This window comes from Belonocnema kinseyi, chromosome 6 (assembly GCF_010883055.1).
Source record: "Belonocnema kinseyi isolate 2016_QV_RU_SX_M_011 chromosome 6, B_treatae_v1, whole genome shotgun sequence".
NCBI lineage: Eukaryota > Metazoa > Arthropoda > Insecta > Hymenoptera > Cynipidae > Belonocnema > Belonocnema kinseyi.
In genome coordinates this window covers 123,578,003-123,603,493 of record NC_046662.1, presented here as the reverse complement: position 1 = coordinate 123,603,493, position 25,491 = coordinate 123,578,003, and the positions used below count along the sequence as shown (strand labels likewise).

The 25,491-nt window shown below is 34.3% G+C and overlaps 1 protein-coding gene across 3 annotated transcripts in view; it reads right to left on the bottom strand.

Annotated features, from left to right (window-relative positions):
• Positions 1–4,107: 4,107 nt before the first annotated feature.
• LOC117174599 (mitochondrial chaperone BCS1) overlaps positions 4,108–25,491 on the bottom strand; it is a 105,479-nt gene continuing 84,095 nt past the window's right edge. For 2 of the 3 annotated variants that reach the window (XM_033363831.1, XM_033363830.1), the window contains exons 7-8: positions 4,560–4,730; positions 4,108–4,496 (exon numbers count right to left, since the gene is read on the bottom strand). In XM_033363831.1, the coding sequence (XP_033219722.1) occupies positions 4,291–4,496; positions 4,560–4,730 (377 nt within the window). In that variant the 3' untranslated portion in view covers positions 4,108–4,290. The remainder of the gene's footprint in view (positions 4,497–4,559; positions 4,731–25,491) is intronic. The other variant, XM_033363832.1, reaches the window with a different exon arrangement.

Here is a 25,491-nt window from a genome sequence, read left to right as displayed (position 1 = left end):
CTCCGCTCTAGACGTTTCTTAGCGTCAGATAGTATCCGTATTCTCTCAACACGATAAACGCGGTAAAATTCCTGCCAGATGTGATGCAGTCAATCACACACTGAATGCGGGACGCGTACTGTCTTGCCTAGCCTATCTTTATGGCGATTTGAGCCATTCGTCTTTTATTCTTATGATCAACCGTTGGTTTTGTTTTACCGTTCGTATCAGCCAAAGTTCTCGCTGCATCATACACACAATTGATAGTCGAGAGGTCGGATTCTTCGGAAAAGGTCCACGAAGCTCGACATCCATGTCAGCCAGATCTTTAGGCTTGAGAGAAATCTGCGTGTTGATGTTTCTTCTGGTACATAAAGCATCGCTCTTCCTCTATCGGATGCCTGCCCGCGGTTGGTCTTAGTGTCACCCCTCTTTCTCAATTACCCGCTTGTTCTGGCTGTGGTAGAATAGGCGTCCCGCTTACATAGCTCCTTTCTTGGAGTAGTTCGGCATGGTTTCATAGACGTTGATGCGAAAAGTGCGATAGCTCCGGGTGTTTCTCGCACCACAGAGCATGCAGTCGTACCATGTAACCCCGTTCCGGGGCCACACTCGCATCGCAGCACTCTAGCAAGTCGGGACAAGTTTCAGAGCATAAAAGAGATTGTAGAGTTGGAAATTTTAATACAGGCCTTTCAAAACATTGTTGGAACTTAAACCATTATTTTGATTTTGATCTTAACAATATTAAAATTCTTGCTAGGGCAAAAAAATACATATAAAGACGCATAATAGAATCCATTTTTATAAATAAGTTTCACAATATTTCGATTAACTTACAGACAGAAATCATGAATGTCAACAAAATATATCAAAATATTATAAAGTAACAAAACCAAGTTAAGATTCCAGTTGCTTTGGCGCGCTTTCCTCATTCGAGGTTCCTTTAAAATTACGCCTTCACTCGGTATTCATAAATTATCTACCTTAATGTATGTCTCTTGTCTACTAAACTACATGTTCGTCGTTGTGCAAAAGCATTTCCGCCAATTAAGATGTAGTTTTTTATAAAAAAAAGCCTCTACAATTTTTATGAAGCTTTTATATTAAATGTTTTACGTTACATTTTAATTTCATTTGGTGTCACACGTCATTATTATTTTTTAAGATTGACATGAACTATTGACAGACGTTGATTCAAAAACGATTATTTTTGGTTTTGTACAAGATAAAAAGCATAGGTAATTTTTATTTCTTTTACATTAAAAAAAATCAATTTGTGTGTAATTATATGTAAAAAAAGATCGTTATTTATGTATCATTTACTCAAATTCTTTGAAAAAGGCACGCAGTGGTAGCCGAAACGTCAGAATAGACCAAATTTAATTAACGAACTTAACATTCATTTCGTTTTATTCTTTTAATTAATGAAGACCGTAATATATATATATTAGGTGGACGGAGCGACTAAATCCCGACATGCTAGAGTGCTATGATGCGAGTGTGGCCCCGGAACGGAGTTACATGGCACGACTGCATGCTCTGTGGTGCGAAAAACACCTGGAGCTATCGCACTTTTCGCATCAGCGTCTACAAAACCATGCCGAACTACTCCAAATAAGGGGCTATATAAGCGGAACGCCTACTCTACCACAGCCAGAACAAGCCGGTAACAGGGAAAGAGGGGTGACACTAAGCCAACCGCGCCTAAAGATCCGGCTGACATGGATGTCGAGCTTCGTGGACCTTTCCTGAAGAATCCCACCTCTCGACTATCAATTGTTGTGTATATAATGCAGCGAGAACTTTGGCCGATGCGAACCGTAAAACAAAACCAACGGTTGATCATAAGAATAAAAGACGAATGGCTCAAATCGCCATAAAGATAGGCTGGGCAAGACAGTACGCGTCCCGCATTCAGTGTGCGATTGACTACATCACATCTGACAGTAATTTTACCGCGTTTATCGTGTTGAGAGAATACGGATACTATCTGACGCTAAGAGAAGGCTAGAGTGGAGAGAGAGGTAGGTCAGAAAAAACCAACAGTTTCTCTCTGACCCATCTCGACGCTTCCAAGACCCTCCAGTTACTGTCGACTACCCGCCCAAACCAGAGGAGGCCGAAGTATTTTGGAAAGAAGTCTACGAAGTGCAGCATAGACTGGACGAAGACTCAGAGAACATAAATAGCTTCAAGAAGCTATGTGATGCCCTCATAACACCTGATGAAGAATGTCCACCCAACACTACCGAGAACGTGAAAAAAGTATGAAAAGGGATGAAGAACTATTCCGCTCCGGGACCAGATGATATCAAGACCTTCTGGTTGAAGAAGTTTCCTTCAACCCAGCAGCATTTGGCCCGTATTTTCACCTCATATTTAAAGTCGGAAGAGCCAATTCCGGAGTGGTTGGTGGAAAGGCGCACAATACTCCTGCCGAAAATAGGCAACTTAGCTGACCCGAACAATTACAGGCCAATCACTTGTCTGAGCGTGACCTATCAATTGCCTGGATTGATTACCGGAAACCTTTCGATTCAACCTCCTATAGACATATCATCTGTTTTTTGAAAAGCTTAAAGGTTCCTCCGCAAACAGTTGGACTTGCGGGAAAAATGCAGATGGCGGTCGTCCTTGGGTCGATCCGTGTCCTCACGTGCATATAACGTGGTTATGGCTGATATTTTACCGCGATTTCGCTGGGATTGGGTGCAGTTTTTCTAAATTAGCACAAACTCCCGGCGAAATTTGATTAAAAAAAGTGATCCAGGTTCAACAGAATGGATTTGAAAATTGGTAATGCCAATGTGGCACTAACCTAAAATTCGAGTAGTTTGATATAGAAAAGATAGTAAATTCCGAGAACATCGACCGCGATTTTTAATTTAAAATTTCACGGGTTTTAAAAATTTTTTCCTTCAGATAGCGATTAAAAAACGAATCTTAAATTTTTGCAAAAAAAAATGCATCCAAGTTATGGGGATGCTGAAGGAGAGATCTAAACAATTTATTTTGTTCCGTAAAAATGAACATGAAGATCGCGATATCACAATATTACATTTTTGCCTAAAGACCCGAAAAAAGGAAAGTACATTTTTCCATTGAATGATGATAATTTCAAGAAATATCAATGCTTCAAGGCTAAAAAATGATTTCTAGGTTAAAATTTTACCTACTCTAAAAAAAATGTATTAGCAATTTAAAAAAAAAATTATTGTATTACAAAATGAGATTTCGAAAAAATCCTTTTATCCCAATATGTATTTGATTTTCTGTAAATTTTTAATGCAAAGAAACTAATTTTCTATAAAATTGTTGGTTATACAGTTCTTTATTGTCACCCTTCCAATATAATAAAGAAAATATATAGCGAAAGTATACTTCTTACAGAGAATCACCCATGTAGATTTTATGATTCTCATCCGCGCGTCATAGCGCTAAACGTGTTTTCGTCTCTCAATCCATAATTTAATTGTAAGATCTTATATTTATTGCGCGAATTCCTATCATTACGCTTCGAAAGCGAAATTAAAAGTTTATCATGTGTAAATGGAACTGTACTAGTTGAACTGGCCAATAAAAATTTCATATTTATACTTGAAGTGGATAATATTCATTATCTTCTTAAAAACGTTGCAATATGCAAAAGTCGCGAAACTTCTTCACTCTTAAACTCCTTCAAATATATAATCTGAGTGAACATTTTTTTTAGGAATGTGCAATTAGGTTTAGATACCTAAGGCGTAAAATCTAACCTTACGCATAAGGCGAACAATCAACAACCTGTGAAATAATCGTACTCGACAAGAGAATAAAAATGGGTTGACAAAAAACATGTATAAGGATCTTAGGTATAAGTTTGCTCTTTAGCGAAGATATTTTTACGCTTAATTCATTTTTCCTATTAAAAAGAGAAAATGTGGTTAAATATTATTATATTTTATCATTTCAAACCCACGCTCCTTTTATACAATTTATATCATGTTTTTTATTTATTTATTTTACTATTTTATTTAAGAATATGACTTATTATATAACGAATTGCGCATAAAAAAAATCTTTTGTATGAGCCTGCTTGCTTATATAATTATTAAGGAAGAGCCTTAAAACTACATACGCAAGTGAGAGTAACAATAAAAATATTTTTTATTACAATTTTTCAACAAAAATAATTATAAGTAAAATGAATAAGTCGTTGCAAAAAATCACTTTCATTTTTCCACCCATGATTGAATATCGGTAGATTACAAAACAGTAACAATATATTTTAGAATCACTTTTCAAGCTAATACTATTTTCTCAACATCCTCAAGTGAGTTCCCATATTTGCGGTACATTTTCTACTACTTTTTGAGGATCATTCTTATAGAACATGAAAAACCCTTGTATCTGCGCTGGACTTACGTTTTTCTTATGCATCATTACTTTATCTGCAAAATCCTTAGCCATTTCAGGAGATGATTCTTTATAAAACCTATGAAACATTTGTTCAACTTGTTCAGATGTACACCAACCTAAAAAAAAAGTGCAGGATTAGGTGAATCAGTCTTTTTGTATCCGGTATCTCACAAACTTACCTACGTATTCTTTAACATCTACTCTACCAGGCCTTATAAGAGCAGGATCTAATCTTTCCAAGTAATTAGTTGTCATAAACAGAATTCTTGCCTCAGTTGATGCCACGCCATCAAGGCAATTTAATAATCCGCTAAACGTGACTCTGTTTAGACCATCATAAGCTGCTTTTACTGTAAATTAATTTTAAAAATCAGTCTATAATATCCAAAATAAGAATCTCTAATGAAGTGATCATAATTATTTACCTATAATTTAAAGGGTTCATAGTTGCACATGCTTTGATATAATTAACTATGTAAGTGTGTAGGTTATAAAAGTTGTACAGTTTTAAAGTCACTGGCTGTAGAGCTTTCGAAATTGAAATGTAACTACCCAGTAAAAAATATCTGTTTGAGACTAATTGAACAAAATTCGCTAGATGAACCTGTGAATCTTGTTTTGCGACAGCACGAATTGAAGAAGTGTGTGAACTAGGATAAATTCGTGAAGAAGTAATTAATCGTAAAAATTACGCTAATATTTTAATACTATTTACGAAAAAAAATCCCACTGACGATACTATTTTCTTACCTTGCCCGCTCATGCAACTATTTGATCAGTTTGCTTAAAAAATATTTGCAAACTTCTTCGCTGATTAGCTAACATAATATTTCCGCTATCTTAAGCTATCAAAATCAGAATACTTTAAATATCTAAAAAATTGAAACCATTACAAGTTGCATAATTTCTCATTTAAGCTTTATAAATAAGACAACTTCCTTTATATTAATACGGTTTAAAATTGATTAATATGTGCGATTGCGTGAATTTGATAAAATTTCCAAATTTTATTCCCAATTGCAAACCTTAAAAGGACAAAATAATTTTGTGGGGAATTATTTTTAATTGGGAATATAGATGCATTAAAGTGTTAACTAATGGTCTTTTTAAAACTGATTAAACATAAAAGGACACAACGCAGATGTCCTGTTAAAATTTCAGAAATGCATACTATTTCGTTAATGAAGGAAAGCCCTGAAAGTATGAGAGAACAGAGAAGTCCGATAAGTTAGATACTTAAAAAACAATTAATATCGAATAATATTACAAGTATAGCATTTACATATGTTTTAGTACACATATATATATATTGTGTAAAACTATATGAAGAGGGTTCTTTTGATCGGTTGTGGTTCAAGACATATTCGCATGTTTTTAAGACTTGGTAAAAATTAGCATTCTCGGATTTGAGTACACCGTAAAAAATTTTCAAGGGAATTTTTCTCAAAATCGTGTGGAATTAATATACACTCAAATTCGGGAATTACACTACTCCGCTTTAGGGAAAATTCCCTAAAATAATAGTGAAATATTACAAAAGAAGTTATGGAAGCTTCTCCAAAACAGATTTAGGAACATTCCCCAAATTTGTCAAATCTTACTGAAAATTTAAGGAATTTTCCCTAAGGCGTAGTAAGGAAAATTTACTACATTTTGTGGAATTTTACTAAAAATGGAGGGAAAATTCCCTAAGGCGGAATTATATTGTGTAATAACTTAAAAATGATCCCACATTTGTGGAATATTAATGAAAAAAGCAAGGGACACAGCTCGACCACTTCAATGGAAGAACTTCGCCCTAAATCAAGGCAGCCTTTGTGTCAGGAAACTATGCTTAGCTTCGTGTCGACTGATCTTTTAAACGGTCGACATGGCATTTATATTGCGAGAGAGGAGAGATGTCGCGCCCTGGCGGATTTTCTCCCATACTACTAGTTCACATCAGCAAAATTTAAATATTAATACTTATTAAAAGCAAAGTACTCACGCGCAGTGGCGTGAAATTAGTATAGAAATGTTGAAAATTGAAGAAAAGTGTAAAATTCTCAACTGGACTAAAATTTAATATGTGACGTAAAATTGAATAGCGGAAAGTGGAAAATTTCTCCAAAATATCAACCTCAAATACTCAAGTCATTAAAATCATATTAAAAATGTTTATAATTAGAAAAGTGTATATCGCACAAAATTTATATTATATTACAAGTCAAAATCAGTCACTTGCCTTTATTCTTTCGCCGAAAGTAAGCAATAAAGTTTCTAAACTAAAATGCCCGTCTCGCTTATGACACGCGAACAAAAGAGCGAAAAAGAAAGCTTTATCGCCAAAATTACACAAATGTGGAATATTATACAAACGAGTCTAAAAATACTACAAAGTGGAGAGCGTGAGTCCTTTTTTTATACATTCTGAATGAAGCGATTTTTAACAGGCCGTATAAATTCATACAAAGTCATAGAATTTGGCCTGAAGAGACGTCATTCTAGACAACACGTGAAAATTCTCTTTTAATTCCCCAAATTGTAGGGAATATTTTCAAACTTTTGTATAAATTACCATCCATTTAGGGAAATTTCCCCAAAAACTTGAAGTATTATCTAATTTCCTAAATTTTGGGGAATTTTTTTCAATTTTTTATTCAATTATAAGAACTTTAGAAAAATTTCTATGACGAAAATGTGGATTTTTCCCCACTAAAGAGTGGGACAAATTTTTAAACTTTTTTAAAGTGTAGGGGATGTTACTGTGTGAAGTCTATTGGCGCTACAACCAGGAACCAGAAGCAATTGGAAGCAAATAAATGTTATATTTATTTCAAATTTATATATTGGGGTAGCTCGAAAAAACGAAAAATTAGAATTTCAATTTGGGACCAACTCATAGTCGGCCGGAACCACATAATTCCAGGACAAAAATCACAGTTCGACCCAAATGAAAAACTAAATCCTTCTTCGGACTTTTTAAGTCCCGGAGTCCTAATCCAGTGTAAAAATTACGAAATTCAAAATGGCTGATCCAATATGGCGATCTAAATTGTGGAACTCTGAAATTATTACATTACTTACATTACATACAAAAAAATTATTACATGGCGGTTTTTGATGCTCTGAAGCCGAATACAGTGTTAAAATTATGAAATTCAAAATTGCGGATCCAATATGGCGAAAAAATTATGGAATTCTTGCCAATATTACTAAAAAATTGTTACCTGTGGTTTTTAAAGACTGTGAAACCGAATCAGGTGTAAAAATTACGAAATTAAAAACGGTGGGTCCAATATGGCGATAAATGTTGTGCAATTCTTGCCAATATTACTAAAAAAAATTGTTAGATAGTGGGTTTTTTAGTTTCTTGAAGCCGAATCAAGTTTCAAAAGAGCAATATTCAAAATGGCGGATCTAATATGGCGACCAATAATGTGGAATTTTGACTAATATTCTTTAAAATTGGTACCAGGGGGCTTTTCAGTTCGCTGAATCCAAATCTACTGTATAAATTACACAATTCAAAAGTTTGTGTCTATTACATAAAGTGATTCCCCTCGCATCTCACTAACAAAGATATTTCATCTTTGTCGGAATCGCTTCGATCTTCTGAAAAACTATCAGCACTTTGTGAAGAATTATTTGCTGGTGCTTGTGGCAATTTTTAAGAGCAATAACTTCTTTAGGAAAGAGCTCATAGTATGTTTTCTTGAAATTTTTCTTGTATTGTTTTGCCCCTAGTTTTTCAGAACTTTATTACATGATCATTGTGCTTCCTTTAAGAGCTAACCAATTGGCAACAAAACATTTTCTATTATTGCTGCACCGTAAATCAGAATTTTGTGTACAGAAGCTGACATACAATACCAACCGTATACTTCTATGCAGAGCCTTGCTGCATTAAGAGCTTTTATCCCACTTGCTTCGCTGTTGATTTGGAATCCAGAAGAGAAAGTTGGTAAAATCGTAGAAAATTCTTATATCCAACGTATGTCAATTTCAGTAATCTCAGATGAAGTTTTAGGATCGCTAAAAAATCTGCGAACTGTATGTCCGTCATTCGTTGTCCCACTACATCTGGCCTTGGTAATGTCAATCAGTAGTCCTATCCTTCTCTTAAAAACTGCTTTAATAGCATTTTTCCTCTTTTTAAGACTAACCTTTTCAGGACGACTTCGAGTTTCCACTTTTTAAATTCCAAGCTGGTATTGCCCGCAAACGTAACATCTGTGCGAAGAAGATGTTTCTGTAATGGCATTGCAGAATTTACCATCTATCATGGTCTATTAGGGTCTATCTATTATCGGTACACAACTTCTAGAAGACACCGGCTGATAATTTTTTCAGATGATTTAGGTTCTTGTGTATATAGCTCTAAGGGAACAAGTGAAGTAATGAGAAGGTTTTGATCATTAAAATCTTCCATAGATCACTGTTTATAAGCTGAATGGCTCGAACTACCAAAAAATCCCCACTTCACGATCAATGTCAAATTCGAAAGACATGCGGAAGGGAGCGAGTGCAAGACAGGTTCACTGATTTTGACAAGGTTTCTTGTTTTAGTTGATTAAGAAGTGATTGCAATGGAAGTTTTCCTCTTTGTTCAGTTATTGTAATATTTTCAGGTTAATATCTGCTTTCAGCTTCTCTTATTTTATTATAAGAAGGATATAAGTTGAAACCTGTTGCCTTTGCTTTAGATCTAATATCGAGATTTTGATTCTTGGTCAACTTGCCCGTTAAAATCACTGCCAATGCCTCTTCTTAAGTATAAGGAGTAAAAGTCTGTATACATTTCCTAATTCTATCAACATTCTCAGAGGAACGAAGGAATACTTGGCTTAACATATTAACAGTGTTTTTATCACCCTCCAAATAAAGATTGAGAGATGCAGCTAATGATAATTCAGAACCACTTGATTTTTTCAATTCTGATATTTTTTGTCTTTTTGAACAAGTGGAAGAATTATTATAAGATTTAAGTCGCCGCTCTCTTTTAGTACGAGCACGTTCACGGACGACATCTTTAATTTGAAGGTCCACTTCAGTACAAGGAAATTCAACTTTCTCCTTAAACCAAGATTCATTTTCGGTCATAACCTTATCCAAATACCTTTTGACCTTATTTAATTCATTGAGAATTTCTTTGCAGGAATTTTTAACAGCTCAGGTTTTAATTCTTTAGAATTTTTCTCTATTTTTAGATTTTTTATGAAATAATAATTTACCTGATTTTTTAACCTTAAATGACGTTGATGGATTTCTTTTTTCATACAAAAAAAAATAAATCTTTTCTTGTGGGAGCGAACTCCATTTTATTTATATTAATTTCTTAGTTTTCACTGTAACACTATGACCACTATAAAATGATTCTTTCAGATATTCTAAATATAACATACAAGTAATAAAAATCACTTCTTCAAACCAAAGATCATACATGACACTTCATTCATTTTGAAACAAAAGCAGGTTCATCATTTTCTCAATTGTTTTGACATACTTCAGATATTATTGGTTGAAACCCAATATAAAATGTTCTTATTTTGAAACAAGCATTAAAACCTATTATTTTGTATAGAAATTTATTTGGATAAAAAAGTCGCACGCACGCGAAAGTAATTATGGCGTGATTTTAAAATATAAATACCAGCCAACAAAATCCATAATGTCCCAATGTCGAACCATGTTCAATCTTCAAAATAAATGAACTCAAAACCGATCATTTTTTTAAATTTTACGTTTTATATAATAAGATCCGCGTTTATTTTATGACATTGATTCATAAGCCGTATTCATTTGCCTAAAAAATAAGCTGTTATATTGACATGATTCTATTATTGAAGCCTTAAGGCCATGTGACGAGTGGGTCACGTGACCAGATTCCTACCTTAACCTCACTTTCTTTATTTCCCAACTTATTTTCACACTAAGCGCCACATCGAGTTGAAAATTTGGGATAGTAATTAAAAAGCACTAAAAAGGTGGGTCTGGTCCTACATTTGAATAATTATGAAAAAAGCAAAAAAAATATTTACAACATAAAATTTTTTTTCATAATTATAAAAATTTAGGACCAGACCCACAATTCTTAGTGCTTCTAATGAAATATCCCAATTTTTCAACTCGACGTGGTGTTTGTTGTGATAATAAGTTGGGAAATAAAAGAAGTGACGGTAAGGTAGAAATCTGGTCACGTGAACCACTCACCACATGGGCTTAATCATTAAAACTATTCCAAAAAAGAAAAAAGACATGTTAGACTTGTGTGTAAGAAACACATATTGTTAGTTCCGACCTATATTTAAAGGCCTGAGTAAGCGATAATAAGACCTTGAAAAATATTATGCTTATGTAAAACTATACCTGAATAAGTGAAGAAAAGAAATTTACTTTCACAGTATCCACTGTGAAACGGGAAAAGGTGAATTTTCATATCCCAATTTCATAAAAAAAAAACTTTTTGAAATTGCATAATGTTATCACCTGCCCCATGAGAAAAATGTAAAAAAATGTTTTTCTCATTTTTATCTGAAAGTATTGATTTTATTGAAAAGTGTTATGGAATAAGTTTCTAGGTCTCGATCAAATACACCTTTTTTATTTTAATATTTTTTGCGTACAACCAGTCAGGTGCTTAAATGAAAACCTCTGCTTGATCCAGTTATACAAAATTAAAATAGTTATACGTAAAGTCCTATCTCAGCCCGTCCCAATCATTCGTAATTTCAAATTTAATAAAAGACACAGGAACGCTTGTTGTTTGACGTTTGATAGGAAAACCTTGAAAGGGAAGAACGGTTACTTCTCGTGCAGTAAACACTTCCCGTTTTTAAAATCGCAAAAGAATTAAGTATTATTTGCTTATCAACGTATGCAGATATTATGCAACAATTCTTTTATATTCAGCGTGTTAAAAAGGGAGTTTCAAATGTCAGTATGGAAATGATACCGAATGAGACAAGATTGTAAGTACCGATACGAATACTGACACGATTTAAAATATGTAGCTAGGGTAGCAGATAGATTTGGACACTACGATAAAGATGTAGCTGCTCTGGCAACTGCAGCTTTGGAGTCTTACATGATAGTTAATAAAAATGACACATTAAACGTTATAGATAGCTCAAAAATACGGAGAGAAAGGAAAAAAAGAAATATTTTAAAGTTCCGGTAGTGAAATTTGAGGCCTTAATTTTTATGGCTGCAAGGATGTAATCATTCAAAAAAACAAAAAAAACAAAATGGACAACACTTGGCATAGGCAAAAGATCAAAGAAGAGCATATTTTTCTCATCAAACAACCAGCTGACGAATATCTGCAATCACGCATCGAGTATTCACGTAGAGATTGAAAACCGTGCATTTGTTGATTGTGACGGAACACCAGATAACACAGGAAGCTAAGGTGGAGTTATCAGGATTTTAGAGGTTACCTTAAAGAAACCCCTGCAATGTTCAGTTTGCCTGTTACACTGCAAGGAGTTACGTTTACGCCCCCTAAAATATGCAATTGATGGTCAGACTTGTGGACCAAACACGCTATCGGGCCTGAGGGTAAAAATTCAAATCGAGGTCGCGTGAGCATAATTCGAAAGATTATCGAATTTCATTCAACACGTGTCGCGGTTTTTTGTTTTTAAAGTAGAACCCAGTTTTGAACATATTAATTTTTGAAAATTGCGGCCACCTTCACTGATTCACTCATATCACGTCTCTCACCTAGCAGCGCTGACTCGGTGGCTGTGGGTTACGAATATTTTAGCTAAAAATTTTTTTATTAGATAAAACAAAAATCTGAATTATTACTATTATTAATTTTAATTCAATTATTACACGCGGTAATAGTAACACGCGGGTGTTTTTAAAGCGACAAAATCATGGAAAGAGACGAAAATTCTACTGGTTGCAGAGGACAAAAGTAAACAAAATTCTAGCCAAACGATTCAGACCCCACAGCAGTATAGTCGTAAAGAACCACGCTTCCACCAGGCCAACGTCACTGGGTGAGAGACATGATAAGTGACTGATACTAGTGAATCAGTGAAGGCAGCTACAATTTTCAAACATTAAAATTTTCAAAATCGGGTTCGGTATCGATTGTGCCATGCAATTACTTCCGGAAACTGTCTACTGATGTCGCAGCTCTTAATCCTGGCACAATGAATCATGCACGTTGGTTAACAACTAGTAATCGGCACCAACGATTGTGCGTTGACACAGAAAATCAAAGAGAAAACCTGATATTATTGGTGACTTTTATTCTTAGTTTACGCAGCGTGCTGGTTTGTAATCAAAAGTAAATCAATGATACAGTTTACTATAAAACACGTTTGGAAAATGATGGTCCCTTCAAAATACCTTCTGGCTCACTCAAGGATGCTGTTATACGAATTCATTGAAAGAAATAGTTTCTGCTCACACCCTGAAACGATTTTACTGGCTATGATTTGTGATTATAAGCTAGCCGTGAGAGAAAGGGGATGGCAAATTATACTGAAAGCAAGAGACGATGTGAAAAAGGAATCACTCGTAATTCAAGAACCAAACCAACCTCAGGATAAGGAAAACGTGTTTAGAAACATAGGAAGATCCCGAAAAGAAAAGATCAGTCAACTGTCATTTCGAACTTTCAAAAACCAAAATTAAACTTTAACGCAACAGAATATTACGAAATTGTAGATTGGGAGAAACAAAACTTCAAAACATTTACAGCTCCACCAGTTCTTGCTCATATTTCTGATGATGATCTTAGATCTGCCCTTATTAATCGAAGACATCCCCTAGTGAATGAAACTCTCCGCTTCCCATGCCACACTCGACGTGTAGAACTATTTAAAAAACTATAATAAAAGGGAAGGTCAATGAATCAATTATACCAAAAACTTGAGTTAATCGACGAAAATATCAATTTACTGAAGACAACGAAATTACACCCACTCCACCTCCTAGCGACACAAGTCTACGCTCCCTCGCATTCAGCACGCTCTCATAGCGCCCTATCGCGGTAAGCGCTAATTCTGTTTTAATTCGAATCTTGACATCATCCCACCTCGAGCCTGTGGCTCAACTCATTAAAACAATGTTTATTGTAACGTGACAATATTCGTCGTATTTAGACATCGTAATTTTAAAATTAGAAGAATACATAACGAAAAACACAAACAAACAAAAAAAAAATACAAATGGGAACCTAGCAATCATAAAATGTAGGTTTTTTGACCAATCGATCACTCTGGGTCCTTATCTCTTTTTCCTCCTGACTTTTCTTATCCTTAGGCGATACTGTTTTTTTTCGTTCTTTTTTTAATTATTTTTTTGCATAAGACCTTAGTTTCCTCTAAGTTACCGTTTGAGATCTCTAGAGGTAGTTTCTCTGTATGAGTACACTAAATCGACCACCTTTAGTTTTTAATATAGCTTCTGGGACTACGCCATCTCAATAAAGGATAAGCTTTCTATTCGTGCTACCGGCCACTCAATGCACTTGCGATTATCGTCTCCGATGAAAACTGCAACTCGTTCTTTGACTTTTCGTGATTCTTTAACATCATCTTTCTAGATTAACCAGCTCAGATATTCGTCGCGAAACCTAATGTCTGAAATGTCGTTGCGAAACCAATGTCTAGTGGACATCATAGTTGACGTTACTAGTTCTAGGTGAAAGGCTGGATATATAGCACACGTGAATAAGTAGATCCAACCGTTTTGCTTTCCGCGTAATACCGCTGCATCATTCACTCGATGGACAGGTAAAGGGGTTGAATTCGCTTTTATTTTCTTAACGTCGAATTTCTTAAATACAATGCATTTCGATGCAACAGATCGTGCAGTCCTTCGCATAGATAGGATACAAAAATTTTCTCGTAAATAACATATTAAAGTTGGTACACCAGCATGACATTAATTTTCATGAGCTTCTCGGATCATTAATTCAACCACTTTGTGTTTAATATCTGTCAATATTGGACATACAAACGAGAAACTGCCATTGCGTTCAAAGATTGTACTCTTTAACCGTATTAGATCATCTGAATGCACAAAATTTTGTAGGGAGGCTAGTTTGGAATCTTTTTCGTTAGAAAACATTTGACCTTGTAACAACTTCAAAAACTTGAGTTCGGTCTGAAAAATCTCTTGACAGGTTAATCGATTATCTGTGTAGTTCACAATTTTTAGTTTAAAGTTCTTAAATCTCAGCATAATCGCGAAGAATCTTATCATCTTATTAAAAGAAGAGAGTTTTTCTGAATATTTTCGATCCGTTTTTTCATCTGCGTTTAACAATGAAATTTGAGCTGACTTCTTTGGCTCACCACTTACCTCATTCACATCAACTTTACCAGTCAGTATCGGCCAGTTATTACTAGCCTCAGGAAGCCAATCAAGCCAATCAGGGACGTATTTCCACACAAAAATTTTGTATGCCTTCATATTGTAAAACTTTAATGATTTCGCGATTTTGTCGACTACCAATGCACGCAGCTAAAAGTTCCAAACGCGGGATAGATATATTCTCCGGAGGGACTCGCTATTTGGCTACCAGTAATTTTAATTCGACACCGTCTTGGTTCTCTACCCGTAAAAAACGTGACAGCAGCATATGCTAACTTACTAGCATCACAAAAGGTGTGTAAAATAAAATCTCCCGACCAAAACTTCTTCGGAATTTCAATTTCGTGCAAATAATTTAACTGATTTCGCCATTGCAAAAACTCCTTTCTGACATTTTCGTCACAGGCACATCACAATATTAACAAAAAAATAATATAAATATACATACGCAAATATACATACTTATAAGTAAATACATTCATGAATACACTCATATACACTTTAATTTACGGATTTAAGTTTTACCAATGTGTAATTTCGAGGGTAGTGTGATGTGTTAAATAAGTAACCAAAAAGTAGTTTTCTAAAGTGATATTGAGAAGTTGAATTTCTAATTATTATAGGTAGTTTGTTCCAAAGTCGAGCACCACGAATAATAAAAGACCTTTGCATTTTACACGTACGGTGTGGCTGAATTTTTAGTATTTTTTTCCTTTCACGGAGTTTGGAATGTATCGGTTGATCTTTTGTCAATAAAATGGAAAAGGTCAAGTAGATAATGCGGAGCTTCATGACTGCTATAAAACAAATTACCCACAAATAATTGTCTTCTTCTGGCGACGTTAAGAAGTCCTGCTCTTTCTCTATATTGAGTAATATGTTCACTTTTGGGGGCGTTATAGATGATCTGAATGCAAACACGAAGTGTGCGCTCAAACTGAGCATTTAGCTCATCAGTAATATCGTCGTCAACTACACAGCCGTAGTCAAAGAAAGGAAGGATGAGCCTTATAACTAAGAGGATATGCGTTGAAGTAGGAAGTGATTCTTGATTCCTGTTAAGTTTTTGGAGGACTCTAAATGTGTTCCTCGAAATATCCGCTACTTGTTCATTCCAAGTAAGAGTGCGATTAAAAATATATCCCAAATCCTTCACAGATTCTACAAAATGGAATGAGACGTCCATCGATCAAGAGAGGAGGTAGAGTTGCAATTGTTTCAAGTGATAGAGAGGACGAAGGTCCTATGATTATAGATATTGCTTTAGCAGGGTTAAGAGTAAGGCCACTTGTCGAGGCCCGCTGCACCACCAGATCAATATCCGCTTGTACCCTTTGAAATAAGCTCTTAAGATTGGCAATTAGCATGGAAAGGTAAAGCTTAAGTCGTCAGCATATTTGTGATTGTGGCAATGTCGAAGCTCGCTACCAAGTTCAGAAGTATAAATATTAAATAAAGTGGGTGCAAGCGGGAATCTTTGAGGGACACCACTCTTAACCTCCCCACAAACTGACCGTTTGCCATTGCTAATTTTTACTCTTTCAGGCCGATTACTAAGGTACGATTCAAACCATTTAAAAACCATGTTTGAGCGGAGGAGCCATTTGAGACTAGTCAAGAGTAGATTATAATTAATTGTATCAAACGCCTTAGAAAAGTCAAAAAGGACAACAACCGTTATTTTCCTTCTATCAATTGCCAATTTAAGGTCAGAAGTAACTTTGAGTGAGGCTGACAGATATAACAGCAAAGAATAATTTAGTATCATGAAAAGTAGAGAAAACTGAGGACGGGAAGGAGAGCTATTTGCAAGGAGTGTGGATTTTGTAGTAAAAGCTGTCAAAAGTTCTGCAGGTGAGAAATTGTTATCAGGAGCCAAGTGTTTAGACGGAATAAGTACAACCCGTTTCAAAAGAAGCCAGATGTTTTCATTTTTATTCCTATTTTTGATAGAATTGTAATTATATTGATTGTATAAATCTCGGATATTGGTTTGCACTAGGTTTCTCAATTTACGAAATTCGGCTTGAATAATACTTTTTTTTTTCTTTTAGCCAATCTAGGTTTTTTTCTCTTACTTTTATCAAATTTTTGATATAAGGAGTGATCCAAGGAGTAGACGTCTTCTTAGGATTGCTTATGGGCAGGGGAGTTACACCATTGGATATACCAACGGAGAACTGGTATTGGATGCTCATAAGATCATGGTTTGAGATGAATGAGATTAAGTGTTGAGTAGAATAAATCGCCTCGTCTAAATCATCCGCAATCATCAAGTCAATCCGTGTACTAGAATGATCAGTGTGGTGGGAGGTATCAAAGGGAACTATAGGTAATCCGGCAAAGAAAACTACTGATTTTAAATAGAGAGTTAAATTGTTGGTAGTATTAAGATTTGTGTTTAGGTTACCGGTGAGTACAATGTTATTATAATTAGGTATAAGGTCAAAAATGTAATTCTCAAGTTCCCTGCCGTAGGAGGCGTTAGGAGGTTTGCAAATTACACCCACTAACACATTGTCATGAGGCGAGGATACCATGATAAAAAGGTATTCGGCAGTAGGATAATTGGCAAGAGGACCCACTCCCACCTGTACACCCCTTAAACTGTCATGAATATAGAGACAGACCCCACCACCTCTTCTCTTATCTCTATCTCTGCGGAAAAGCGTGTAATTATCAAGTGCCACAAGGCTCGAAGAAATGTTAGGCGTTTGCCAGGTCTCAGATACGGCTATGATATGATAAGAACAGGACATAAAGTGATGTTTAAATTCAAGGTAATGGGCAGGCAAAGACTGAGCATTAACGTGACAAATGTTTAAAGTCTTCATTGTGAGACTGATAGGTAAAGTTCAAAGATAGTTATATGTATAAATTTTTGAAATACGTAAATAAGTTGAAAAAATCTATTCCATGAAGCTAAAGTAACAGAGGGTAATAACCAACACAATCCAATTTATATGATTACAATGAAAAATAGGGATTAGAGCAGATTTAGAAGTAGAAAGTAGAAAAACAATAAGCAAGGTTTAAGTTCGGAACTTAAGTTCGGTTAGTAGTTTCGGTTAAAGTATAATTATGTCTTTGGGTACCCAGTTAAAATTATTTAATTCTTGTGTGGCTTCCATGCTTGTAGTGCAATTGTCTACGTAAAACGATTTAGACAATATCTCGACAATTTCTTTCGACCAGTGACTGTAATATTTCTTAGTAACAACTTGTGCTACATTCAAAAAATGATAGTCTAGAACTGCTGCCAATATAAAAGGACTGCAAGTAAGGGCAAATACTACCTGCTTGTGTCGAGAAATTACAAGTTTCCCATCTACATACCAAAGAAAACGCAACACATCACGATCTTTTTCATTAATTTCTATCTGTAAAAATGCTTTGCGAATATAGGCTATTACCGCGATATCGTGTTCTCGGAATCTGAATAAGGATGCTAGTAGTAACTCTATTAAATTTGGACCTTTTTCGAAACATTGATTTGAAGAGGGAAAACGCTTTTCACTCGCGGACGCATCAAAAACAGGTCTAATTATTGTGGTACTCTCTTGCTTGACAACATGAAGATGAGGCAAATAATGAGAAAAAAGATTTAGCTCATTTTCCAGTACAAATTCAATACTCTCTTCTTCAATCCAATCATTCAACACCATATCGTATTTTTTTAAAAGACAGCCGTCTACTTCGACCACAAATTGAGTGTAAGTAACTGCGCATTTTTTTATAACATTTATTTATAACAATCACATTTGTCATGAAATAGCAAAATCAGCAAAGTACGTTAAAAAAACTAACTGCAACTCTTCAAAATTGCTCAAGCTGTGCATTTTTAAAATAAAATTTGCTTATAACTATCACCAAATTGTTATGAAATTACAATATTTAATTGAAACATCACTGTTACGACAAACAAAACACTTTTTTTAAAGTACCTCAAACACTCACAAATTGCTCGAATTGCGCATTTGTTTATAAAAATGACATTTTTCTTGAAATAACAATATAGATTACAAAAATATCACTGGAAAGACAAATAAAATCGCTTAATAAATATCCAAAACTACTCAAAAATCACATACCGCTGTTTATAACAATGCAATTTGTTAATAAAAATGTATTAATTTATAATAAGCTATCAGGTTCTGTTTCAAGAATGTTTATTTATTGATTGAACACTAATATCCATCATTTTGAATTAATTGTGTGTTATTATAGTATTAATATCTTAAATTTTACGATTTTTGCCAACTTTGTGTATAAATAAAGTAAACATTTTTTTTTAAATTGACCTCGATGGATCTCTTAAGAATTTAATTAGATTTATTTTGCAAAAAACGACTGTGACGCGGGGAGGAAGGAAGAGAACCTAGTCTTGGACTAGAAACAAAGGGGTAACAAACGGATTGTTTACTCACAGTGACGTAGATCAGGGGGAAGCTACTTGCTTTAAGAACTCGGATACTAAGCTGGCAGACAACCTGCGCACTCAAGAAAACGGTAAATTTCGGTTACCGCCTTTCAGCAAAGAGAGTGGTGGAAACATCGAAAAAATTCTCTCAAGTAAGGTCGCGCAATCCAACGCTGGCAACGATCCGTCCAATTCATCTAGTGAAAACATCCTTCGGACCTTTCGTAGTATTCACAGAGTGTACAACCCCGGGACACTATCCAGGCAACGCTAGAACTATTACTATTTCTAAAATATTTGATAGCATCAGCAAGGGTATGGCACGCGAATTCTACGCGGAAAAAATCTGGGCGAAGGGGGGTACCAGATTCTGTGGAGCCAATGTTGTCCGCGTGGGCTGTACCTCTATCGGTTCAAAAGTGGAGCTGCGGTAGTTAAATTCTTCGGGGTCCCGAATGATTCGGCTAGCGAATTGCTGGCATACCAGCATCCAACCGCACGCGCTCTCTGTATTGGATTACTCTACTCCCACATGTGGAGAATCAATGTTTTCTCGATACCCGTGCATCATGCATTCATTGGCCGAACTGGACAGGACTCCGACGAATTTAACTGCAGTATTTCTGTTTTCGAACCGATAGAGGTGCATCCCATGCGGACGGTATTGGTTCTAGAGTTTTTGGCCCCCCCCACTCTACCCAGATTTTTTTCTGCATACGGCTAACATATTTTTTACTGATACAGCACTCATACGCAAGGGATTAAAAGCCTTATTTCAAATAGCCTTAATTTTTCGCAGGTGATCTATTCGCGGGATAGATATCGATTTTACGGACGAAAAATTATTCCGCATGCTTGCTGAAATACAGGCTTACGATGTACATAAAAATCACCGTAGAAAGAGTGCTTACGAATCAACCTCTGATTTGGTCGCCGTGGAGTGTACATCTGAAACAATCTCTAGCACGCTTATAATTGCCAAATGTTTGTTTAATATAAACGCCATAAAACATCCTGCAAACCGCCAAACCAATTATTGATTTTTCTATGCACCAGAAAAACACGCTACTCAGACTGATTTCCTTTCAGCGATCCGCTCAACCAATCCGATTTTCCCAAAAAATTGAAAAATTAGAAAAAATTTTCAAACTTATTTGAAAAATTTTTCTTTCTTAAAATACATGAATTTTTGGTGTTAATGAATTCAAAGAGGAAAAAAATATATTTAAAAATATACAACAACCCCATTGCAGGTTGAATTGTAGAATGTTTTAAATTTAATACTGAATTTTGAAATCTCATTTTAACTTGAACTTAAACTCAATTATCCTTAAAACAAAAATAAAAATTTACTAAAAAATAAATTGAAATATAATTACAATTAAAAATTTGAATGATATTGAATCCTTATTAAAATTTGGAATAACTTAAATCTGTATTTGTTCGTACTCTTCCATAATTATATTCAATTAGCAATAATTACTGAAAAAATAAAATTAAACATAACTCTGGAAAATTCATCTAGAAATCTAGTATTCGTAGTCTTCATAGATAAACAAGTACAGTTGTAAATAAATCTGGAAAGAGAATTAAAATCGAACTTGGACTTTGCTTAAGTGTATCATTCAATCGGAATTTTCGTTTAAAAATGTAAACTGACTCAAAGGAATTAACAATAACTAACTGTAATATAAGTCTCTAGAAAAACAGCAAATTGAAATCTTCACAATTAAAATATAGAAATACATTACTTTATACATATAGTTTTTCTATATCATGAAATAATCAATATTCCTAGTCGTTTCTACTTTTGTCCTTCCAATCAGCATATAATTTAAAACTATTTAACAAAGTCAATATCAATTAATTACAACATATTATTACTAGATTTTCAGAACACCATAAATTAAATAGAAGTTATAATAAAACCGTTACTCGAATCCAGTATAAATAGGAATCAACATTAAGTGATTATACACTTAATTATTATTGTTTTGCAGCTTGTAATAAAGTTAACACTAAATTTTGACGTTTGATTCTATCTTCAACTGAACCTATCATTATCGCATACACAAATAAATTTAACTCGAAACCAAGCAAACATAGTCCTTGCAATATACACGCAAACATTGCAATAAAGTAGGACTACTCTACTTCCCAACTTTCAATTTAGTTATACTTAATTAACTTGATATTAGTTATATGCAATAGAACAGTACTTAGTCTTAACTGAACAATAAATATAACTACACTTTAATTTTTAATTATATTTAACCCGCATTAAACTTTAAAATTACATTAAATTTGTATTTATACTCCCATAATTATGATGATCTAGCAATAATAACGAAAAATTTAAAGTCAACATAATTATAGAAAAATCGTGTATAGATTCAGTATTCGTAATGTTGATACATAAACAAATCGACGCCTGAGTAGAATACGATGTTCGTTCCGAATCTGCTTGTAAAAAGTAATGGTTCACAGTTTGTTCAAAGAAGGTGTTCGTTCCGAATCTGCTCGACGAAGGTGTTGGTTCCAAGTTCGTTTGAAGAAGGTGCTCGTTCCTAATCTGCTCGAGAAAGGTGTTGGTTACGAATCTGTTTGAAAAAGATGTTGGTTCCCAACTTGTTTGAAAAAGACGTTCGTTCACCGAAGTATTTCATTTTTGAAATGTTGTAATGTTACCATTGACACAGGGGATCGAAGTTTTCTAATATAAATGTTCCTTCTTTTATTTCAGCTTTTAATTCATACTATTTTGCATAATTATATAAAACTAAGATAATATGACACCACATTTAACATTTATTTTAAAATCACTATATTATAAATTAATCATACTATGCCATGCAGTGTTGTGAGTATTGAATAAAATAATGTTTTGCGACAGATAATTGAATATTATATTATTTATAATAAACTTGTCTATATCAGCGGAAAAAGGACGTCCAGGATAATTATAGTTCTCGTAAATTAATAAATGCATTAACATAATTTATTGAGGAAAAATAATATTAATTTACTCAAAGAAATTGAAGATACGCATATTGTGTATTGTGCCTAATACTATATAGTATATTTGTAGATTCTTTGAATATTTTTGTTTCTTAAAGAAAATTATGTATATTTCTGAAATAAACACGATCATCGATAAAAGTAATTATTTTAAAGATAAGTAATAAATTACTCCATAAATTGTAAACCAATTGTAAATCCTTCTTCTTTTCCGTACCCAATTGAATTTTCTTCAAATTGTAAATTAATCGTAAATCCTTCTTCTTTTGCGTATCCAATTGAATTTTCTTTTGATGCCGTTTTCAGCAGGTACTTATTCTGGATAGATTTTTTCGTGTCACTGACAACAGAAAGATATTCTCCGGTGTATTTATATTTGAAATATACCTGTGCATCATTAGGATTTACTTTTATTTCGCATAAAATCATCATTTCGCGTAAATCATCGTTGGGTTTGGTTAAATCGGCAAAATTAAATCTGACATAATTTCTTAGATTCACAGGAAACGTATTTTAATAAAAAAAGGGAAACTTTAGTTTGAAAAAGTTCGAAATCCTGCATCAGCGACACCACTACAAAATTTTAAGTATAAAGTTTGTTTGACGAAAATTCAATTGGATACGAAAAAGAAGGATTTACAATTGATCTGTTCAAGCGGGGTTATTCCTTGAGAGTGTTACTCATTTTATAATCAAATTATGGATTGATTTATTACTTACGTTTAAAATAATTACTTTTTTCGATGATCATGTTTATTAAAAAAATAATATTCAAAGATGCTACAAATATACTATATATTATTAGGCATAATACACAATATACGTATCTTTAATTTCTTTGAGTAAATTAATATTATTGTTCTTCAATAAATTATGTTTATGCATTTATTAATGTACGAGAACTATACTGATCCTAGACGTCCTCTTTTCGCTGATATAGGCAGGTTTATTATAAATAATATAATATTCAATTATCTGTTGCAAAACATTATTTTATTCAATACTCACAACACTGCATGGCATACTATAATTAATTCATAATATAGTGATTACAAAATAAATATAAAAAGTGGTGTATTATCTTAGTTTTATATAATTATGTAAAATAGTATGAATTAAAAGCTAAAATAAAAGAAGGAACATTTATATTAGAAAACTTCGAACCCCTGCGTCAGTGGTACCACTACAAAATTTTAAGAATGAAATACTTCGGCGAACGAACGCCTTTTTTAAACAAGTTCGGAACCAACATCTTTTCCAAACAGATTCGGAACCAACATCTTTCTCGGGCAGATTCGGAACGAGCACCTTCTTCAAACGAACTTTGAACCAACACCTTGCGCGAGCAGATTCGGAACGAACACCTTCTTTGAACAAACTGCGAACCATCACCTTTCGCAAGAAGATTCGGAACTGGGAACTAAAATCGAACTTGCATTAGTCTGAGTTTGTGATCTAATCGAAATATTCATTTACAATCTTAAACACATTCAAAAAAGTCAACCTTAACTTATTATAACATAATATTATCAATCTCTAATAAGCCGCACATTATAAACCTTATAAATAAAATATGGAAACATTAAAATTTATACATATGAATGGTCGGGAACCAAAAAGGCCTGACCCTTATTCGGAAAATTTTTCAGGAGAACGGAAAAACTGTTCACCGAGTACGTCTTGGGATAGCTTTTTGAGGAACTTCGTTATTTGATTAAAATCAGTAAAATTCCATTTTTTCACTTTCTGCAAAAAGGACGTCACGCGCGATAAATTGGACTATACACGAAAGCCAAAAAAATGCATTTTGAAAATTTGGCGGGTTACCCCTTTATGGTTCGCGGCCATTAGAGTACCTGGTTGAATTCAACTAGAGGATTCCATTATTAAAAAATAAATTTCGGTTAACCTCGATACACACGAACAAAACATGACGAAGATGTATGATCTTAGTTAAAAATGGCATTAGATATGATAAAATAGTATTTGAGGGCGTTGAATATTCAGGGATCGGCTTTCTAGGAATTAAAATACATACTAACAACACCTCTTTAGCGGTTTTATGTGGATTTTACAGTTCCCTCCCCCCTCCATACTCAAATGTACAAATCAGATCAGCAGTGGGACTTCGATACCGTGTCAAAAGTCAAAAATTGAAAGTACATTTTTTTCTAACGTGTTGGCATAGAAAGAGAGGTTCGTTCGTTCGATTTTCGACTTCGAAACAGCATCGGAGTCCCACTGCAGAGCAGTCCTAAACTATCAAAGTAACTGACAACATATTATCCTGGCCGGAGACTTTAACCCGTTAACCGTAGGGGGCGGGGGTCGATTTGACCCAGGCCAAAAATCCAAATTGCCCCCCCCCCCACGGTTAACGTGTATATTTCGACAGATCACACTTGAGGTAAGTTTACTATTTTTCTTTTTTTTCTGTACTAGCGAGAGTATTACGTGGATGCACTTATTACCACCATTTATAAGTTTCCTTTTATTGTCCTTTCTAACTACATGCTGACGAAATCACAGTTTTGAGCACCATGGCGTAATTTTCTCATAACAGCCATCCCTAAGTCTGGAGGTTAGGGATCCCATCCCTTATCTGTGGCTTTTATATTAAACAAACTTTTCGAAAGACTAATAAGTAACTGGGTCAAATTATGAGCCGAGAATAACGGTAGCATACCGGATAGTCATTATGGCGATAGAACAATATCAGTGGTTGATTGTGTTTCTTTTCTTGCCACTGATATATACCAAGCTTTTGGACTAGAAAATTCAGAGACAGTTCTTTCACTTGATATAGAAGAGACTTCAATCATGATATCTTGGTATTTAAGATGGCGGATTAGGGTACCCCAAAAAGGATATGCAATTTTGCTTCCTTTCCTCTTATAGGCGCTAGGCCCACAATATATGTAAATCACAACGATATGAGTATGAGCACAATTTTCCGTTAAAAGGTTTGGCATATAATGACGAAGGTTAAAATGCTTGGCTTTCAGGGTGGTAAGCGGTGGCGACCGGCCAAACGTGTCAATTTATATAGGTAATTAATATTATTAGTACAAGCGTGAAAATTCGTATTCATTTAGTAGATGAAGTCAGAAATAGCACCTGTGCCAAACCAGTTAATTATCTAGAGCATAAAATGTTGGCGGGTAAAGATATACAAAAAGGCAGTTTGAAAAGTGAAGCACAAACACCTGCTAGGCAGCGATAAACTGCGCAGTCCACCCAATAAGGTACATTATTGAAATAAGAAAATATTGATTTTATAGAAAAACTTGTATTCAATAGTTGTACTACTCACAGAGATGCATATTTACATAAGTATTACATTTTTTGATAAAAAA